The sequence below is a fragment of the Colobus angolensis genome, unplaced genomic scaffold (genome assembly GCF_000951035.1).
Source record: "Colobus angolensis palliatus isolate OR3802 unplaced genomic scaffold, Cang.pa_1.0 Scaffold135, whole genome shotgun sequence".
In the NCBI taxonomy this organism is placed as follows: domain Eukaryota; kingdom Metazoa; phylum Chordata; class Mammalia; order Primates; family Cercopithecidae; genus Colobus; species Colobus angolensis.
This window is the reverse complement of record NW_012114433.1, coordinates 1,718,955-1,736,222: the sequence shown is the minus strand read 5'-3', so window position 1 is coordinate 1,736,222 and position 17,268 is coordinate 1,718,955. Positions and strand designations below refer to the sequence as shown.

General features: G+C 52.1%; 1 protein-coding gene across 1 annotated transcript in view; it reads right to left on the bottom strand.

Annotated features, from left to right (window-relative positions):
• CTDP1 (CTD (carboxy-terminal domain, RNA polymerase II, polypeptide A) phosphatase, subunit 1) overlaps nt 1-17,268 on the bottom strand; it is a 69,422-nt gene that overhangs the window by 41,825 nt on the left and 10,329 nt on the right. Inside the window, exons 3-6 of the mRNA XM_011934363.1 lie at nt 12,766-12,849; nt 11,942-12,035; nt 10,028-10,156; nt 3,491-3,641 (exon numbers count right to left, since the gene is read on the bottom strand). Coding sequence (XP_011789753.1) covers nt 3,491-3,641; nt 10,028-10,156; nt 11,942-12,035; nt 12,766-12,806 — 415 coding nt within the window. The 5' untranslated portion in view covers nt 12,807-12,849. The remainder of the gene's footprint in view (nt 1-3,490; nt 3,642-10,027; nt 10,157-11,941; nt 12,036-12,765; nt 12,850-17,268) is intronic.

Here is a 17,268-nt window from a genome sequence, read left to right as displayed (position 1 = left end):
GCACTCTGGACCGTAAGATCTTCTGGAAAGATGAACCTGACTCCTGGCTGAAGCATCACCGCCTCCAAACGCTTCAAATGCAGCACTGCCAGGAGCTTTCCCTTCCTTGATAGCACTGGTTTGTTAGTATTTCAGTAACAAAAAGACACCTGGACTTCTAAAGGAGAAATAAACACAATTCTTTCTTACTATATAAAGACACGTAACTTCTAGATGATCACTGAGGCCATGAAGTCGCTAAATCTAAAGTTGTTAATAGAATTATTAGCGTCTCTACAATCACATAAAAGACACGCATCCCAAACCCTTAACATTTCTGTCCTAGTCATGCTGAAAGCACACATACTATCAACACGGTCACTTTCAAAATGAAAAGCATCAAAGGTAGAAGCTCAGCAGCCACCTCAGGCTTCAGTCCAGACCTCACTTTCTCACTTGTAGAAAAGCTGACCCAGGTCATCTCTACAGATCCCGCCAGCCACGACAAAGCCAAGCTGGGCCTTCCTGAACCGCGGCCTGGACGCAGTCCTCCTCCTGCACTGCTGGGCTCGAGGGCCCGTGTTCTGTTGAGAACCTCTGCATCCATGTTCAAAGGGATACCGGTCTGCAGTTTTCTTGTGATGTCTTCGTCTGGTTTCGGCCCACATCCCTTGGACACACTGGAACACTGGACTTTCACGTAGAAAGCAGAGCTTGAAATGCAGAAGGCGCCAGACAGGGCCCAGTGATGCTCAGCAAACCTAGCGGGTCTCCCTGCAGCAGGACCCATGCTCGAGGCCCTCCACAGCCACGCACCCACCATCAGGCTCCCGTGCTCTGCTGTCCAAGCGGCTCAGGGGCCTGCAGATGTCAGTATGGACATTCTGCTGAATTTGCAAGCAGCTACCAGGCTCCCTCCAGCTTTCAGGCTGATAAAGAAACATGGCATTCTCTTCACCTGCTTCACCTTTCACCACACGAGGCCTCATGAACGTGGAATCAGACTGTAGTGTCCCATGCCCTGCCTGTCGGTGTGAGGGGCGGCAAGGGGGTGGCCCAGCTAAAACCTGGGACCCCTCTGCCTGTAGCCCAAATCCCCTCCAGCCAAGCATTTAAACAGACCTGAGCCTTCCACATACTCATCCTCACTGGGGCTTGTGTACTCTGACCAAGAAACGTTGATGTCCCTCAGAAAAGGATATGCAAGATGTGTGCAACCGCCAACCTACATAACCCCAACTTTAAATGGAGAGACCTGGAGAAGGATGCCCCAAATAAGAAACATTTGCATGGGCACTAGATACACAGACGGAAGATGGGACAAGAGAAGAAAAAAAAGTCACCGGTGCACCCTGGATTGCCTGCTGCCTTCAGGAATCAGACTTGCAGGTCGCCAGGCTGTGCCCGCTGGTGAGCACCCTGTGTGGGAGGTGGAAGGCGGGAGGCAGGAGGCAAACACGTCACCTCCCAGGGAGCAGACCATGCAGCGCGCGGTCCTCACAGTCCTGGGGTCAGGAACCACTCCCCCACTGAACAATCTGGGTTTTAGGAACTCACCCAGAGGATCCAGTCCACAGAGGGGGGAAAAACTCACATAAAATGATGAAGATTTATAACAAAGGGAGGGATAAATTCTCGGTGACGAAATCTTACGTGAAAAGAGCAGTACATAAACTTGTGCACATATGAAGACAAACGGGCAAAATTATACACACAAAAAACCAGAGAATGGGGACAGCCATGGATATGACAACCGTGAGGAAGACTTCTCTGGTTTTTAGTCTCTCCCTGACATTTGTTATTGCAAACGTGACGCCCCCTCGGGCGTCTGGTCTGCATGGGCGTCACCGGCACTGCGGTGTGTGTGACTTACGGGTTGGCCCCTGGGAGGTGCCTGGTACTGGCTGCGAAGGCACAATCCAGGGCTGGAACACACACAGGGATTTGGGGGTCTATTTCCACATAGTGGAAGTCGACTAAGGCAGCTCAGTCCGCCTGGGCTGCTCTGAAGAAACTCCGTAGCATGAGTGACTCAGGAACGGACGTCCCTTCCTCATAGTTCTGGAGGCAGGCGTCTGACCAAGGCGCCAGTGACGTGGCTGCAAGTCAGTGGGCACTGGCTTGCTGTGCCTCCCGCAGCTCCCAGAACCCGCATGGGTAAGGGCCCTGATTCCCCTCATGAGGATGGAGTCCTCATGACCTCACCGCCTTCCACACCCCTCCTGATACCCTCGCCTTGGGACTGGGTTTTAACATATGGACTTGGGGACTGTAAAACCCCAAATCACAGCAGGCGTTATTTCTTTTTTTTTTTTTTGAGACAGAGTCTGCTCTGTCACCCAGGCTGGAGTGCAGTGGCGCGATCTCAGCTCACTGCAAGCTCCACCTCCCAGGTTCACGCCATTCTCCTGCCTCAGCCTCCTGAGTAGCTGGGACTACAGGCGCCGCCACCACGCCCGGCTACTTTTTTGTATTTTTAGTAGAAACAGGGTTTCACCGTGTTCGCCAGGATGGTCTCGATCTCCTGACCTCGTGATCTGCCTGACTCGGCCTCCCAAAGTGCTGGGATTACAGGTGTGAGCCATGGTGCCTGGCCAGCAGGTTATTTCTTTACTGGCTTGAGGACGTGAGCAGTATCACCCTTGTGCATAATTACTTGTCTTCACATCATCGACCTCAGGCAGCCATACAGCAGCAGCCATAATGTTACAAGTGAATGTTTCGAATTTCAATTACAAGAGGAATTAAGGGTCATGATCAAAATTTCCTAGAAAGTCACTAAATATTAAAGGAGGATTCAAAATTCATTTCCCCACCAACAACAAAAGACTAAGACCAATCCGGAAAGACCTCTGAATTTTAAAATGCTCAATCTAAACCTCTGGAGCCGGCATGGAGGAGCCCACACTGCCACTCGGGCCCACGTCCACATGGGACAGACGGTCACCGTCCCGCGTCGTCCCCTCACTTTGTCCACGTGGGACAGTCACTGTCCCGTGGCACTGTCCCCTCGCGTCGCACACATGGAACAGTCACTGTCCCGTGGCACTGTCCCCTTGCTTCATCCTGCTGGTGCAGACTGGCACTCATGCTATCACCCAGGGAGACAGAAGCAAACGCTAAATCCTAAGGGTACCCACATGTAGGTAGGGGATGGTCAGAGCACCCAGCACGAGCACACACAAGTAGCCTGGCCTGAAGTCCCTGTGAACTGATTAAGGTGTCCGTCAGAGTAAGCTCACAGAAGAAGGTTCCACGTGCCCACGTCATCCTGACAAACTCTCAAAGCAGCCCACCCAGTACTGCACCCAGCCAGGGCGGCTGCAGCCCCACCCGCCGGCCCGGTGGCAGAATTCCCTGACTCCTCACAACCCCCGCACAACGGCCAACTCTAAGACCACAACTGAGTTGCAGGAGAGCTTCTTTTCTTTCTTCATCTTTAAGAAACCATCACCGGAAACAGGAAAGAAACCCACTGTTCACACGGCCCCTTCAATTGCGGCTGACTGACCTGCGATGGTGTGTGCGTACAGCCGGCTGCCGAAGGTGAAGACGTGCAGCTCGTACAGCTTGGCGATCTTCTCCAGGAAGTCCTTGCAGTGCGGACGCAGGCGCGTGTGCAACATGGGCTCCCCCCGGCCCAGCTGGAAGTGAAAGATGCCCTGAAAAGAATGGCAGCAACAGTCAGGAGAAAAGGTCTGAGAAGCCCCAGCAGCCCCCACAACCCGTGTGCCTGAGACAGGCGTCCTGAAGACACACATATGCTTGCCCCTCCACATGGGACAGAGGACATGTGTGTGTACACACCCCTCCACAGGGGACAGAAGACATACGTGTGTACACACTCCTCCACAAGAGAGAGAGGACACGTGTGTGTACACACCCCTCCACATGGGCATGGGACAGAGGGCATGTGTACACGCCCCTCCACACGGACAGAAGACGTGTGTGTACACGCCCCTCCACACGGACAGAAGACATGTGTGTGTACACACCCCTCCACACGGACAGAAGACATGTGTGTGTACACACCCCTCCACACAGAGGACACGTGTGTGTACACACCCCTCCAGAGGACACGTGTGTGTACACACCCCTCCACAGGGGACAGAAGACATGCGTGTGTACACACTCCTCCACGAGAGAGAGAGGACATGTGTGTGTACACACCCCTCCACAGGGGCATGGAACACAGGACATGTATACACGCCCCTCCACATGGGACACAGGACGTGTGTGCACACACCCCTCTGCGTGGGACAGGGGACAGTGTGTACACGCCCCTCCAGGTGGGACAGAGGTTGCATGTCCACCTGTCCCTCCAAATAAGGACGTGACCCTAACTGATGCAAGGCGCTACCTGTGGCATTTAAAACCCACTGTGTAAGTACTTTCCATGCACGCGGAATGAGTGAGCAAGCGCGGCCTTCTCAGCTGTGGGAATGCCCTCGATGCGTGTGACTAACGACTGCCCATGATTACTAGGATAACCACCTACCTGCAACAACTGTTCAAGACCACCACCCTGGGTAATCACGTTAACAGTAACAGCCTACGATAACTACATGATAACCACCGATGACAGCTACACTCACTACTCATGCTAGCTACCTACCTGCAACAACCCATCCCTGATAACCAGCCAACAGTCACCACCTATGATAACCACACAATAACCATCCCCAATAACCAGCCAACAGTCACCACCTATGATAACCACATAACCACCGATGACAGCCACACTCACTACTCATGCTAGCAACCTACCTGCAACAATCCGTCCCTGATAACCAGACAACAGTCACCACCTATGATAACCACAAAATAACCATCCCCAATAACCAGCCAACAGTCACCACCTATGATAACCACACAACAACCATCCCCAATAACCAGCCAACAGTCACCACCTATGATAACCACATAACCACCGATGACAGCTACCCTCACTACTCATGATAACTACCTACCTGCAATGACCGCCTAGGATAACCACCCCGATAACCACGCCAACAGTAACAACCTCTGCTAACTACGAGGTAACCACCGATGTCACTTCTGCCTTTGTTTCCTCAAATGCTGGCACGTTACACAGCAATGCCACCGCAGGTGCTCCGAACAGACCTCCTCCCACATCACGTGCTCACAGTGCTTTCCTGAGCTACTGAATAAAGGAAATCAACATTCCCAAGTAAGCTGGTGAAACGCACGGGTGATTTTCAGACACAGTTTCTTTCATTTACACATACAACACAAAAGCTGAAAGTATTCCACATCGTATTTAGTAGACAGATGAAATGAGCAACACCGACTCACTCGCTTACATATGATGACACGCAAACAAGACTGCTTTCCTCAGGAAGTTAAACTTCGATCCTTTTAACCCTGTTAAGTTCGCAGTAAAATATTTACTCTTAATGGCTTTAATTAAGCTCAGTTACATTTTTCCAGCTCTACGTTAGTTAGGACCCTCGGGAAGAAGCTACTCTGTTGAAGATCTAGGAGTGAAGAGTTTCAGTAACAACTTTCCCAGTTACATTTTTCTAGCTCTAAGTTAATTACGACCCTCATGAAGAAGGTACTCTGTTAAAGATTTAGGAGTGAGACGTTCTAGTAACAACTTTCCTATTACTCAACAGTAAAAAGTCCAGCAGCTGTCCAGGCTTCGGGAGGTGTGGCCAGCACCACTTCTGAGCCCTGAAATTGCTTTCAGAGGGGCCAGGAGCAGGGCCAGGCACCAGCCTCAGGGTCTCCTCTGGATGTCGAGTGGGGAACACTAACACTACTGAGGAGGCAGAGGACAGTCAGTTCATGCTTAGACCCCTTTCCCCACTACATCAGGACATTGTCGCCTTCCAGACCACACAACTGAGAAACAGCCACATCATAACCAGACTCCAACTGTCTTCAGCAGGCCTATCCTGGAGATCCTGAGAATCACATGAATTTTTTGGTTTCCCAGTGACTAAAATCCATGCTGACACTCTACTGTAGCTTATTAAATGTGCAATAGCATTATGTCTAAAAGAACAATGTACCTAGCTTAATTTAAAAATACTTTATTATTAAAAATGGCTGGGCACGGTGGCTCAATGCCTGTAATCCCAGCACTTTGGGAGGCTGAGGCAGGCGGATCACTTGAGGTCTGGAGTTTGAGACCAGCCTGGCCAATATGGCGCAACCCTATCTCTATTAAAAATATAAACATTAGCTAGCTGTGGTGGTACACACCTGTAGTCCCAGCTACTCGGGAGGCTGAAGCACAAGAATGGCTTGAACCCGGAGGTGGAGGCCGCACGATATAGAGATCGTGCCACTGCACTCCAGCCTGGGCAACAGAGCGAGACTCCGTCTCAAAAAATAAAAAAAATAAAAATAATTTTATTAATAAAAAATGCTAACAACATCTGAGCCTTCAGCACGTCACATTCTTTTGGCTGCTGTACGGTCTCACCTGATGCTGGCGGCTGCGGACCGATCAGAGGGAGTTCACTGAAGGCTGGGGGTGGCTGTGACGGTTTCTCGAAATAAGATGGCAATGAAGTTTGTCCCATCAACCAACTCTTCCTTTCACAAAAGGTCTCCGTAGCATGCAAGGCTGTTTGACAGCATTTCACCCACAGGAGAACCTGTTTCAAAACGAGAGGCAATCGTCGTAGACCCTGACACTGGTTTACCAACTAAGTTGATGGAATCTTCCAAATCCTTTGTTGTCATTTCAACAACGTTCACAGCATCTTCTCCAGGAGCAGATTCTATTTCAAGAAACTTTCTTTGCTCATCTCTAAGAAGCAACTCCTCATCTGTTCGCGTTTCATCCTGAGGTTGCCAGAATTCAGTCATCTTCACGCTCCACTCCTAATTCTCTCACTATTTCCACCATGCCTGCAGCGCCTTCCTCCACTGAGGTCCTGACACCCTGGAAGTCATCCATGAAGGTGAGAACCAACATCTTCCGAACTGAGGGTTGGAATCACCATCTTCTGAACTCCTGGTTGATGCTGTACTCTGACCTCCTCCCGTGAATCACAAATGTTCCTGGGGGCACTCACAATGGTGAATCCTTTCCAGAAGGATTTTCTGTTTGATTTTCCCAGACTCATCAGAGGAATTGCCCTCTAAGGCAGCTCCAGCCTTAGAAGATGTAGTTCTTAAATAGTAAGACTCGAAGGTTGAAATCATTTCTTGAGCCCTAGGTTGCAGGGTGGATGTGGTGTCAGTAGGCATGAAAACATTCTTCTCCTGTACGTCTCCATCAGAGCTCTCGGGTGACCAGGTGCATGGTCGATGAGCAGGAATATTTCTGAAAAGAATCTCTTTCTGAGCAATAGGTCTCAAGAGTGAGCTTAGAATGGTCGGTAAACCACGCTGTGAACACAGGTGCTGTCATCCAGGCTTTGCTGTTCCATGGATGGAGCAGAGGCAGAGGAGATTTAGCCTCATTCTTAAGGGCCCTGGGATTTTCAGAAAGGCACCTGGGCACTGGCTTCAACTTAAAGTCAGCAGCTGCATTAGTCAGTCTCCAACAAGAGAGTCAGCCTGTCCTTTGAAGCCAGGCACTGACTTCTTCTCTCCAGCTATGAAAGTCCTAGACGGCATCTTCTTCCAATAGAAGGCTGTTTTGTCTGCACTGAAAATCTGTTGTTTAGTGTGTTTAGTTTCATCAATGATCTCAGTTCGATCTCCTGGGGAACTTACCGCAGTTTCTCCATCAGCACCTGCTGCTTCACCTTCACTTTTATGTTACTGAGACAGCTTCTTTCCTTCAACCTCATGAACCAAGCTGTGCTGGTTTCCAGCTTTTCTTCTGCAGCTTCCTCACCCCTCTCAGCCTTCACAGAATTGAAGACAGTTGGGGCCTTGTTCTGGATTAGGCTTTGGCTTAAGGGAACGTTGAGGCTGGTTTGATCTTCTGCTGAGATCACTACAACCTTTTCCTTCTCAACAATAAGGCTGTCTCACTGTCTTATCATTTGTGTGTTCACCGAAGTAGTAGTTTCAGTTTGCTTCAGTAACTTTTCCTTTGCATTCACACCTTGGCTGTTGAGTGCAAGAGGCCCAGCTTGCAGCCTTTCCTGGCTTTCGGCGAGCCTTCCTCACTAAGCATAATCATGTCTACCTTTTAATTTAAAGTGAGAGACTGGCGAGCCTTCCTCTCACTTGAACACCTACAGATCACTGTAGAGTTATTACTTTGGCCTAATTTCAATATGGTTGTGCTTCAGGGAATAGGGAGGCCTCAGCACCGGGACAGAGACAGGCAATGGCCGGTTGGAGGAGCAGTCAGGACACACACATCTACCCATTACGTTTGCCGTCTTCTGTGGGTGTGCTTCATGGCACCCCAAAACAATGACAACAGTGACCTCAAAGATCGCAGATCACAATCCCCTAGAGCAGACAGAGCACTAATGAAGCAACTATGACAACAGTGCCCTCAAAGATCACTGACTACAGGTCCCTGTAACAGCAGAACACTACTGAGGAGTCTGAAGTACACGGGAATTTCCAGAGCATGGCGTACATGCTGCTGGAGAATGACACCCACAGCCGCGCTCGCTGGGCTGCCCCAAGCCTCCTCTCTGTGAACACACAGTATCCGTGAAGCACCATAAAATGAGCTGTGCCTATAAAACTCACTCAATGCCCAACTTCACAGGCACAATAAAAGCAGGGAACAGTCACAACAACTCACGAAGGTGTATGTGTGCAGAATGTATTTTCATAAAGTCCTTACATTCTTCAAAACACCTACTTTGTCAGAAAATAGGCATTAAAAAAAACCTTAGTGAGTAGAGTAGTGGATATGAATGAAGCAATCTGAAAATACCTAGTCACAGTTTATACTCCATAGAAGAATATATTGCTGTATAAGATGCCATGATACACACAAATGACTAACACAGCCAAAAATAGAAGCTGTTTTGTGGGTGAGGCCTGAATTCCGGCCCTAAAGGAAACTCCTGTGCAGCACGGCAGTTACTCGATTCTCTCCATTCTGCAAATAGCCTAAAACGGGAGAGTGTGTGCCACCTGGGGGATCTGTGCAGCTCACTCTGGCCACCAGACTGACGTACTAGGCCAAACTTAACCAAACTTCTTTCAGACGAACCTTGCCACAAATTTGACTTAGGTGTAACTGTCATCAATCTGTCCCAGCTGTCGGCAGTGGAGGGCGCCTGGCTCTGCGGCACACCCTCCAGCCTGCTGGGCGTCTGCTATCGGGACCTGCAAGATCCCCAGAAATCTTTAGGAACTGGAAAGGTCAGAACTGACTGACAGGCCCCTGAACTCCCAAATCTAACGCCAGAGTCCAGATACTATCTGTTTAACAGCAAACATTTAAAAAACAACTCAGTGTTGGTGAGGGCCTCCCTGCTGGCGACCGTCTAGGCCAACACAAGCCTCTGGGCAAGCCTCTTGGCACAGATATAAAGAGCCTTTGGTCTAGAAATTCAGTTTCTCTGGCTCCATCCTGAGGACACAGCTGAGGGCTGAGGCGCAGGAAGGGTTCTGTGTGCATCAAACAGGGTTCTGCCCTTATCCTTCATTTCTCCCTGTATTTCCTCTGGAGAATGCACGCTGACCACCTCCCAGCCTCTTCCTCCAGCCCAGTTCTCCCAAGCACAAACCCAGGTGTCCACCACCTGCCCTGCCCTTGACATCCCAGCGACACAAAGGCATCCAACACCAACGTCCTCCCCACCAAGACCACCACTCTCAGGACACGTCTCGCACCATCCACCGCACCATCCTCACAGGCTCGGAACGCTTCCGCCCTCTCCGACAGCCTGCCGGGCGGGCACACAAAGGGCTCCCGCACAAACAGCAGGAAGTGCGAGACACAGTGGGCACCAAGATGTCTGCCCGGGGCCGCAGATGCTACCCAACAGCCCAGCAGACACACAGCTCACACCCATAACAACAGAGTCTGCTTTCGAAATCCAGGCTGACCTATGGGAAATCATCTAACAAACAAGGTAACACACTTTTGAATCAAAGTTCTAGGACCCGCGGCTCCAGGACTCGGGGTGCCGGCCGCACTCACTTTATTCGACATCTGCTGACAGTGCTGCTCGGTTGTGTGGATCAGTGTCTGGTCCAGATCCACCATGAGCACCAGCTTCCGGTTCCGATGCAGTCGCTGCTGGTCTTCCCTTCCCAGCTGCTCCGCTTGCTACAATTAAACAGAAACAAGAAATGACAAAGTCAGTATGTTTGCATCCAAGGTAAAACTCCATTTTATCAAGGAACAGGAAACGAAATAAATGCGTCCCTCTCCAGCCCCCGGCATTTCCCACGGCCTGCGCCCTACAGGCCGAGAGACAGGGCCGGGGGTCACCAACTGGGTCACGGCAACCTTGCTTGTGACCACGATTTTATAATTCAATTAAATACATGAGCCAATGAAAACAGAGGGGAAGAGAAACTAGTTGTTTCTATCAAAGCCAATTCAATGGTATGGAGCACTCAATAAAGGTGAGCTGCAAAATTAACGAAGAAACCAAGTCAGCCAGCTGGGAGAAGGGAGATGCCGGGTGGCCCAAGCTGGGCAGCAGAGACTGGCAAGGGCCACGTGCTCAGAACCTCCCACGCTCAGCCTATTCCTGTGCCTTGAAGAGACCCGGGGGCCTGGCGACAGGCATCAGGGTGTCCCTCCACGCGGGTCTCAGAGCGGTGCTAACAAGCGTCCAGTCACCCAGGCATCAGGGGCCCAGCATGGGACACAGGACGTGACGTGCTAGGACGTACCACACTGCCTTTCTCACTGTAACTGTCCCTCACTCCTCACAACAAAATCCTGGTCCCGCTCAGGGGAGAGCTCCTCCCGTGCCCGTCCCCGAAGGGAAATGCACAGAGGGGCCGGCAGGTGCCGGAAAGATGAGGGGTACTTCCTCCTCCCTTCACCCCCAGACTTGCCGGCTTTGGTTTACGCACACACATTTTACATTCGTTTAAAGTTTGGTAATTCAGAAAACCCAGAATCCTGTATCTGGCATTTTGTTTTCCCATAAAAAGACAGACTGAAATTGGTGTCCATCATTTAAAAGCACGAATTTACCAAAATCATAACACTGCAAAGCGTTTTACCTATTCACAAAACTGTGCAGCCCTGAAAGTCTGTAAGATCACAAACTAGTTTTTCTCGGCTCCCAGAGCATTTTCACCCACGGGGTGAAGTGAGGTTGGGGAGACGGCGCCTGCCTCAAGCACAGGAGGTGCCCGGAGCCGCTGACCCACACAGCCCCAGCAACTCCTGAAGCACATACAGGAGGCGTAGACACTCGAAGATAAAAACCCAAATCACTCTTAACTGGGCCCACGAACACCTGCTGCTTCTCCCCACCCCACGTACCCGCCGTGGGCTCTCCTGTCAGCACAAGGCAAACAGCCCTGGGACCCCCCAACCCACCCCTGTGTGCCTGTGTGCCCACTCTCCCGAGCCAGCTTCCCACTGGTACCAGCAGCAGCCACTCCTGTAGCCAACAAAGTGCTACCACTGCCCCCTCGCCCGACCCTGGCCACCGACTCCTTGCCATCATCTGCCCCAATAGACGCTTCGCCCTCCTGGCTCATCTGGCACACGCCTTGGCAGCGCGGCCACCTCCTGAGCTCCACAAGCAGCTGTCACATCCCTCCCCAGTTAGGACTTGGCTCGAGGGAACCCAGGCTGAGCCTGGCTGTTCACAGCTGCGGACACGCAGGTCATGCAGCCTCAGGGCCCCGAGTCGCTTTTGCAGGCGGACTTGTCTGTGGAGAACCAAGGGCAGCCGTACCCGTGTCAGGAAGGCAGCAGCCCCGTAAGTCATCCGTGTGACGAGGGGTTGTTTTAGTAACAACGAAGACAACCACACATCAGTGCTTCTGCAGCCGCCCTCCTCCCACAGCCGCCCTCCTCCTGCAGCTGCCCTCCTCAGAGCACCACGCTTCCCCAGCACGCAGTCGCTGACGCCCAGCTCACCTCGGAGCTCACCATCAACTCCGGCACGCTGTGCACCATGGACACGGTCGCTGTGGACAGTGGCACCTGCTGCCTCCCGTTCTTACTCTGCAACCTGTGAGTGCAAGGACAGGTTCAACACTTTCCGGGGAGTCCCTGAGCACAGATGCGCACTGGGCTCTAAGTGATGGGATTCCAGCTGATCTTTTAATGGACACATGCTGCTATCTGAGCACAGAACTTGATTCTGTTGGCAACTGTGGAAACGTTCTCCACTGTTTAAAGACAGACAGGAAAACTGGTGGAAATACTGAGCTCATGGCCACACTCATGAACACACGGAGCCACAGGTCTTCATGAAAACAAACTGCGAAGTCACACAGACACAGAAACAGGCCCTCAACCATGAAAATGCAGAAAAAGTAGCTGCTGCACCTCCCACTGCCCAAGTGATAAATCCAAGAAACCACTTGGCATTAGAGGTAAAGCAGCCCCCAGCATGGGGGCGCTCGGGGGGACCAGCCAGGCTGTCCTGAGCGAGGTGCTGCTCCAGACACTCAGCAATCTGCATCTTCACAGTCAGGAGAAAACAGACAGGTCTCAGGCCTCCAGCACCCCGACTACCACAACTGAGAATGGCACGAGGCTGGGGTGACAGCAGAGCAGGAAGGACCGCCTCCTAAGGAAACCCACTGAGTGGGACTCGTGTGGGGCCCAAGGGAGGCATCTGCATCTGCTGCTGGGAAACCAAGGGCCTCACAGGGTCCCTAGCACAGCTTCTCGGCCTCCCGGGAGGCCGCCACCTTGAGCCCCAGCAGGCAGATCTCACTTTTCTGGATACTTACTGGGTGAGGTCTTGGCCACATTCAGCACACAGGCCTTTCATGACAACCGGGTGGCTGCACCCTTCCAGTTTCACCAGAACCGCTCTACAAAACACGAAAGGAAGAACACTTTAAAGTCTCTTGGTTTATCATAAGAACCCTCCAGTACGAATTTTAAAATCTAAGTTTTCGTGCCAATACTACACCAACTCTTGCATAACTTTGTAAGCAGGTGGCCTCGCCCTTGAGGGCATTTCTTTGTCTATCAAATGACTTTCCACCTGTAGGTCTCTCTCGCGAAAACGATGCGCGAGAAACGACATGCCACCATGCCTCACCACCCCCATGCCACCCGCGGAACAGCTGAAAACACTAAGGATGTTTGGTTCAAAGAGGAGACTTGCGGAGAACGTAAAAGTTGTCTCAAAATACACATTTATATGCAATCCTCTAACATTTGTGATACAGAACTTATAAAATCTAAGACTTTTACATCGTTCCCAGTCTAGAGAGAGGCTGACGCAACTACGTCTTCCTAACAAAACTACTGCAATATTCTGGTTTTATATAAACACAAACTGTTTCATTTGTCCGAACAGTGGTCATCTGGCAGAAACCATGGAAGAAGTGCTGAAATCTGAAGGCCACGAGACCAGAGGCCGCCCAGCTCTCAGCGCCCGTCCCAGGTGCCCGCGGCCCCACACTCCCGCCCCAGCTGGGCTGCTCCGACCACCCTTCCCCGCAGACATGAGGCCAGTCAGCACTCAGCGCCCACCCCAGGTACTCACAGCCCCACACTTCTGTCGCAGCCGGGCTGCTCCACCCACAGACATGAGGCTGCCCAACACTCAGCACCCGCCCCAGGTACTTGCAACCCCACACCCCCTCCCAGCTGGGCTGCTCCGAACACCCTGCCCCGCGGACACACATGAGGCAGCCACCCAAGCTGCATCTGTCAACGGGACCTTTCCAGGCCAGATGCCCCATGGCCCACCGAGACGCCCAGCCATGTCATCGAGAGGGTGCCAGGATCAGGCCGCAGGTGGGAACGAGGCGGAGCTACATCCTCCATGACCACTGTGCCATGGTGGGCTGCGCTGGGAGACTCGGAGGGGCGTGTCTGCAGCCTGCATCCTGGAGGGAGACTCAGAGGGGCAGGTCTGCAGACTGGAGGGAGCGGAAGGGAAACTAGGAGGGGTGTGTCTGCAGCCTGCATCCTGGAGGGAGACTCGGAGGGGCAGGTCTGTAGTCTGGAGGGAGCAGAAGGGAAACAAGGAGGGAAGGGTCTGCAGCCTAGAGGGAGCGGAAGGGAAACTCGGAGGGGCGGGTCTGCAGCCTGGAGAGGAGCGGAAGGGAGACTTGGAGGGGCGGATCTGCAGCCTGCAGCCTGCATCCTGGAGGGAGACTCGGAGGGGCAGGTCTGCAGTCTGGAGGGAGCGGAAGGGATACTCAGAGGATCGGATCTCCAGCCTGGAGGGAAGCAGAAGGGAGTTCTTCCTGGGGAGGAGGATGGGCGTGTGCAGATCACCCAGGAGACACTGTGCTGAGGTGACACCACACGGTGTGGTGCGGGGCTCTATGCCCTCGGGGATGGAGTGGGCTGCCAGTGACCATCAAGAATCTGAGCTCCTCCAGGTCCTGGAACCCTGATCTTGACCCTGCGAGGAGAGCGAGACAAGGTGGCCCTGCCCCTGCACCTCCTCTGCCCTCACCAACCCCACAAGCTCACACAGAGCCTCCCATCAGCCCCTCAGGAGGAAAACCAGACACACCTAAGTCAGAATCAGAAGAAACAAGAGGAAAGAGAGAGTCATTTAAAAAAAATCACAGGCCGGGCGTGGTGGCTCACGCCTGTAATCCCAGCACTTTGGGAGGCCGAGGCAGGGGGATCACGAAGTCAGGAGATCGAGACCATCCTGGCTAACACAGTAAAACCCCATCGGTACTAAAAATAAAAAAAAAAAATTAGCTGGGTGTGGTGGTGGGCACCTGTAGTCCCAGCTACTCAGAAGGCTGAGGCGGGAGAATGGCGTGAACCCAGGAGGCAGAGTTTGCAGTGAGCTGAGATTGCGCCACTGCACTCCAGCCTAGGCAACAGAGTGAGACTCCGTCTCAAAAAACAAAGAAAAAAAATCACAAGGAGAACTCTGTCGAGAAATCTATTTTGTAAATCCACAATTCTCAGACGTAGTTTAAAAAACTACTTCTTATTGGTTAGAAGAATCTACATTTTTACACTCAGGTTGGGCTTTCCCAACCCAAATATGAAACCTCCTGAGCATGGACACGACAGCACACGGGAAACTCCACACCTGACTCCATGGGAAGGGCAGCAGTCAAAGCTTTGTTCATGCATGAAACTATTAGAAGTGTTGTGTAAAATTACCTTCAGGCTGTGTGTATACAGTGCATATGCAACAAAATGGATTCTGCGCTTGGACTCGGGTCCCATCTCCAAGACATCTCGTTACGTATATATGCAAATATTCCAAAATCAAAAAAAAAAATCCGGAAATCCAAAACACTTCTCTGTTCCCAAGCAGTTTGGATAAAGGAGACTCAGCCCTTATGAGGTTTTTTCTTAAACCAGACAACAAAATAGTGATACCTTGTTTGAAAAAGTGTGTTAAACTTTCTAAGGTGACAAGTATGATTTCTTTAATTTTATCAAAGTACTTTACAATGAATGATTAGAGTTCTGCCCTAAAATGCCCAAATGAGCAGACTTAACATAAAAAACCCAACCTCTGAAAAAAAAAAAGAAAAGAAAAAAAAGAAAAAGAATGCACAAACCCCACACTGGACCATCCTCCCTCCCGGTCACCGCACCTGGTCGAAGACACTACCAGGCTTCACAGGCCTCAGGGACACCTGCTCCCTGCTTGCTGAGGCTGCGGGGGCATCTCTGCCCGGGAGTCTGTGTCCCCAGCGCCATCACAGCTGCACTCAGGACCTCCACATCCAGGCTCCTCCCCGGTGCCTAGCATCCTCCAACCCCCACCGCCGACTCCCCGGCTGAGCTGTTTTTGTCCACCCACAGGGCTCTGCGGCCAGTGGCCCCACATCCTTCCCCTAGGCACTGCTCCTCCAGTCTTAGCAGCAACCCGACTTGGGAGCCCCAGCCCCTCTAACAAGCGTCCCTGGTCTCCCGCTGACATCATTTTGCCATCAGCCTTCTGCAAGGAAACCCTGCACAGTTTCTGCCCCATGCAGGACACTAGCTGCGGGCTACTCACTCTACCCTCTGTCCCACGTAGAGCACCAGCTCGCGGCGGGCTCCTTGCTCCACCCCCCTGCCCCACGCAGGACACCAGCTCGCGGTGGGCTCCTTGCTCCACCCCCTGCCCCACGCAGGACACCAGCTCGCGGCGGGCTCCTTGCTACACCCCCTGCCCCACGCAGGACACCAGCTCGCGGTGGGCTCCTTGTTCTACCCCCTGCAAGGTGAAGAGAGGGAAAGGCGACTGCGGCAGCACCCGACGCTCCTGCCCCAAGGATGCAGGTGCAGCTCAGGTCTGAAAATTCGCGGGTCTCTGTAACCTGATGACTTCTGGCTCAGTCTGTGTGTGCCCCTCGCAATGCTGGCTGCAGGTGTTAAAGACACAGGGTAAACCAGCTCATTCAGCAAGGAGGAAGCACGTACGGGGCGAGGACACTGCTGCCTCCTGCTGTGACCTCTCCTTCATGTGCACAGCTAACAGGCAGTTTGTATTTATTTGCTTTGCTCATTTTTAAACTAAAACTACGGCTTGGGAAATATTTTTTTCAGGAATCCTCAAATATGGTCTAGAAGGATTTTGCCAATCTCTCCTAAACATGTTAGCATGAAAAAAGATCTGGGGTGTCTCTAGCTCAACCAATAAATAAGTGTTTTTTTTTTTTTTGTAGAAATTGACAAGTTGGTTCTGAAATTTACATGGAAATTCAGGAAACCTGGAATCTCAATTTTGAAAAATAACAGAGAACTTTTACTACCTGACTTCAGAACTTATCAGGCATACACTATAAACACATGGAACACAGGAGTCTAGAAACTCAAAGTCATGACCAATCGACAACCAACCAAGGTGTCCAGCAAACTCCGTGGGGCGGGGGGGCACCTTCCAGCCAGTGGGGCTTCACACGAACGGAAAAAAGGCTGCCAAACGCCTGCAGAGTGGGTTCTGCAAAGGTTTTCTCCACTGTTTCCCACCCCGAGTCCACCCTAGGAGCTGTTCACTCTTCGCCTACTTCCAGTCCATCCTGGGGGCTGTCCACTGTTCCCTAGCACGAGTCCTGCCTGGGAGCTGTCCACTCTTCCCCCAGCCTGAGTCCACCCTGGGAGCTGTCCCCTCTTCCCCCAGCCTGAGTCCACCCTGGGAGCTGTCCACTCTTCCCCCAGCCCAAGTCCTGCCTGGGAACTGTCCACTCTTCCCCACCCCGAGTCCACCCTGGGAACTGTCCACTCTTCCCCACCCCGAGTCCACCCTGGGAGCTGTCCACTCTTCCCCCAGCCTGAGTCCACCCTGGGAGCTGTCCACTCTT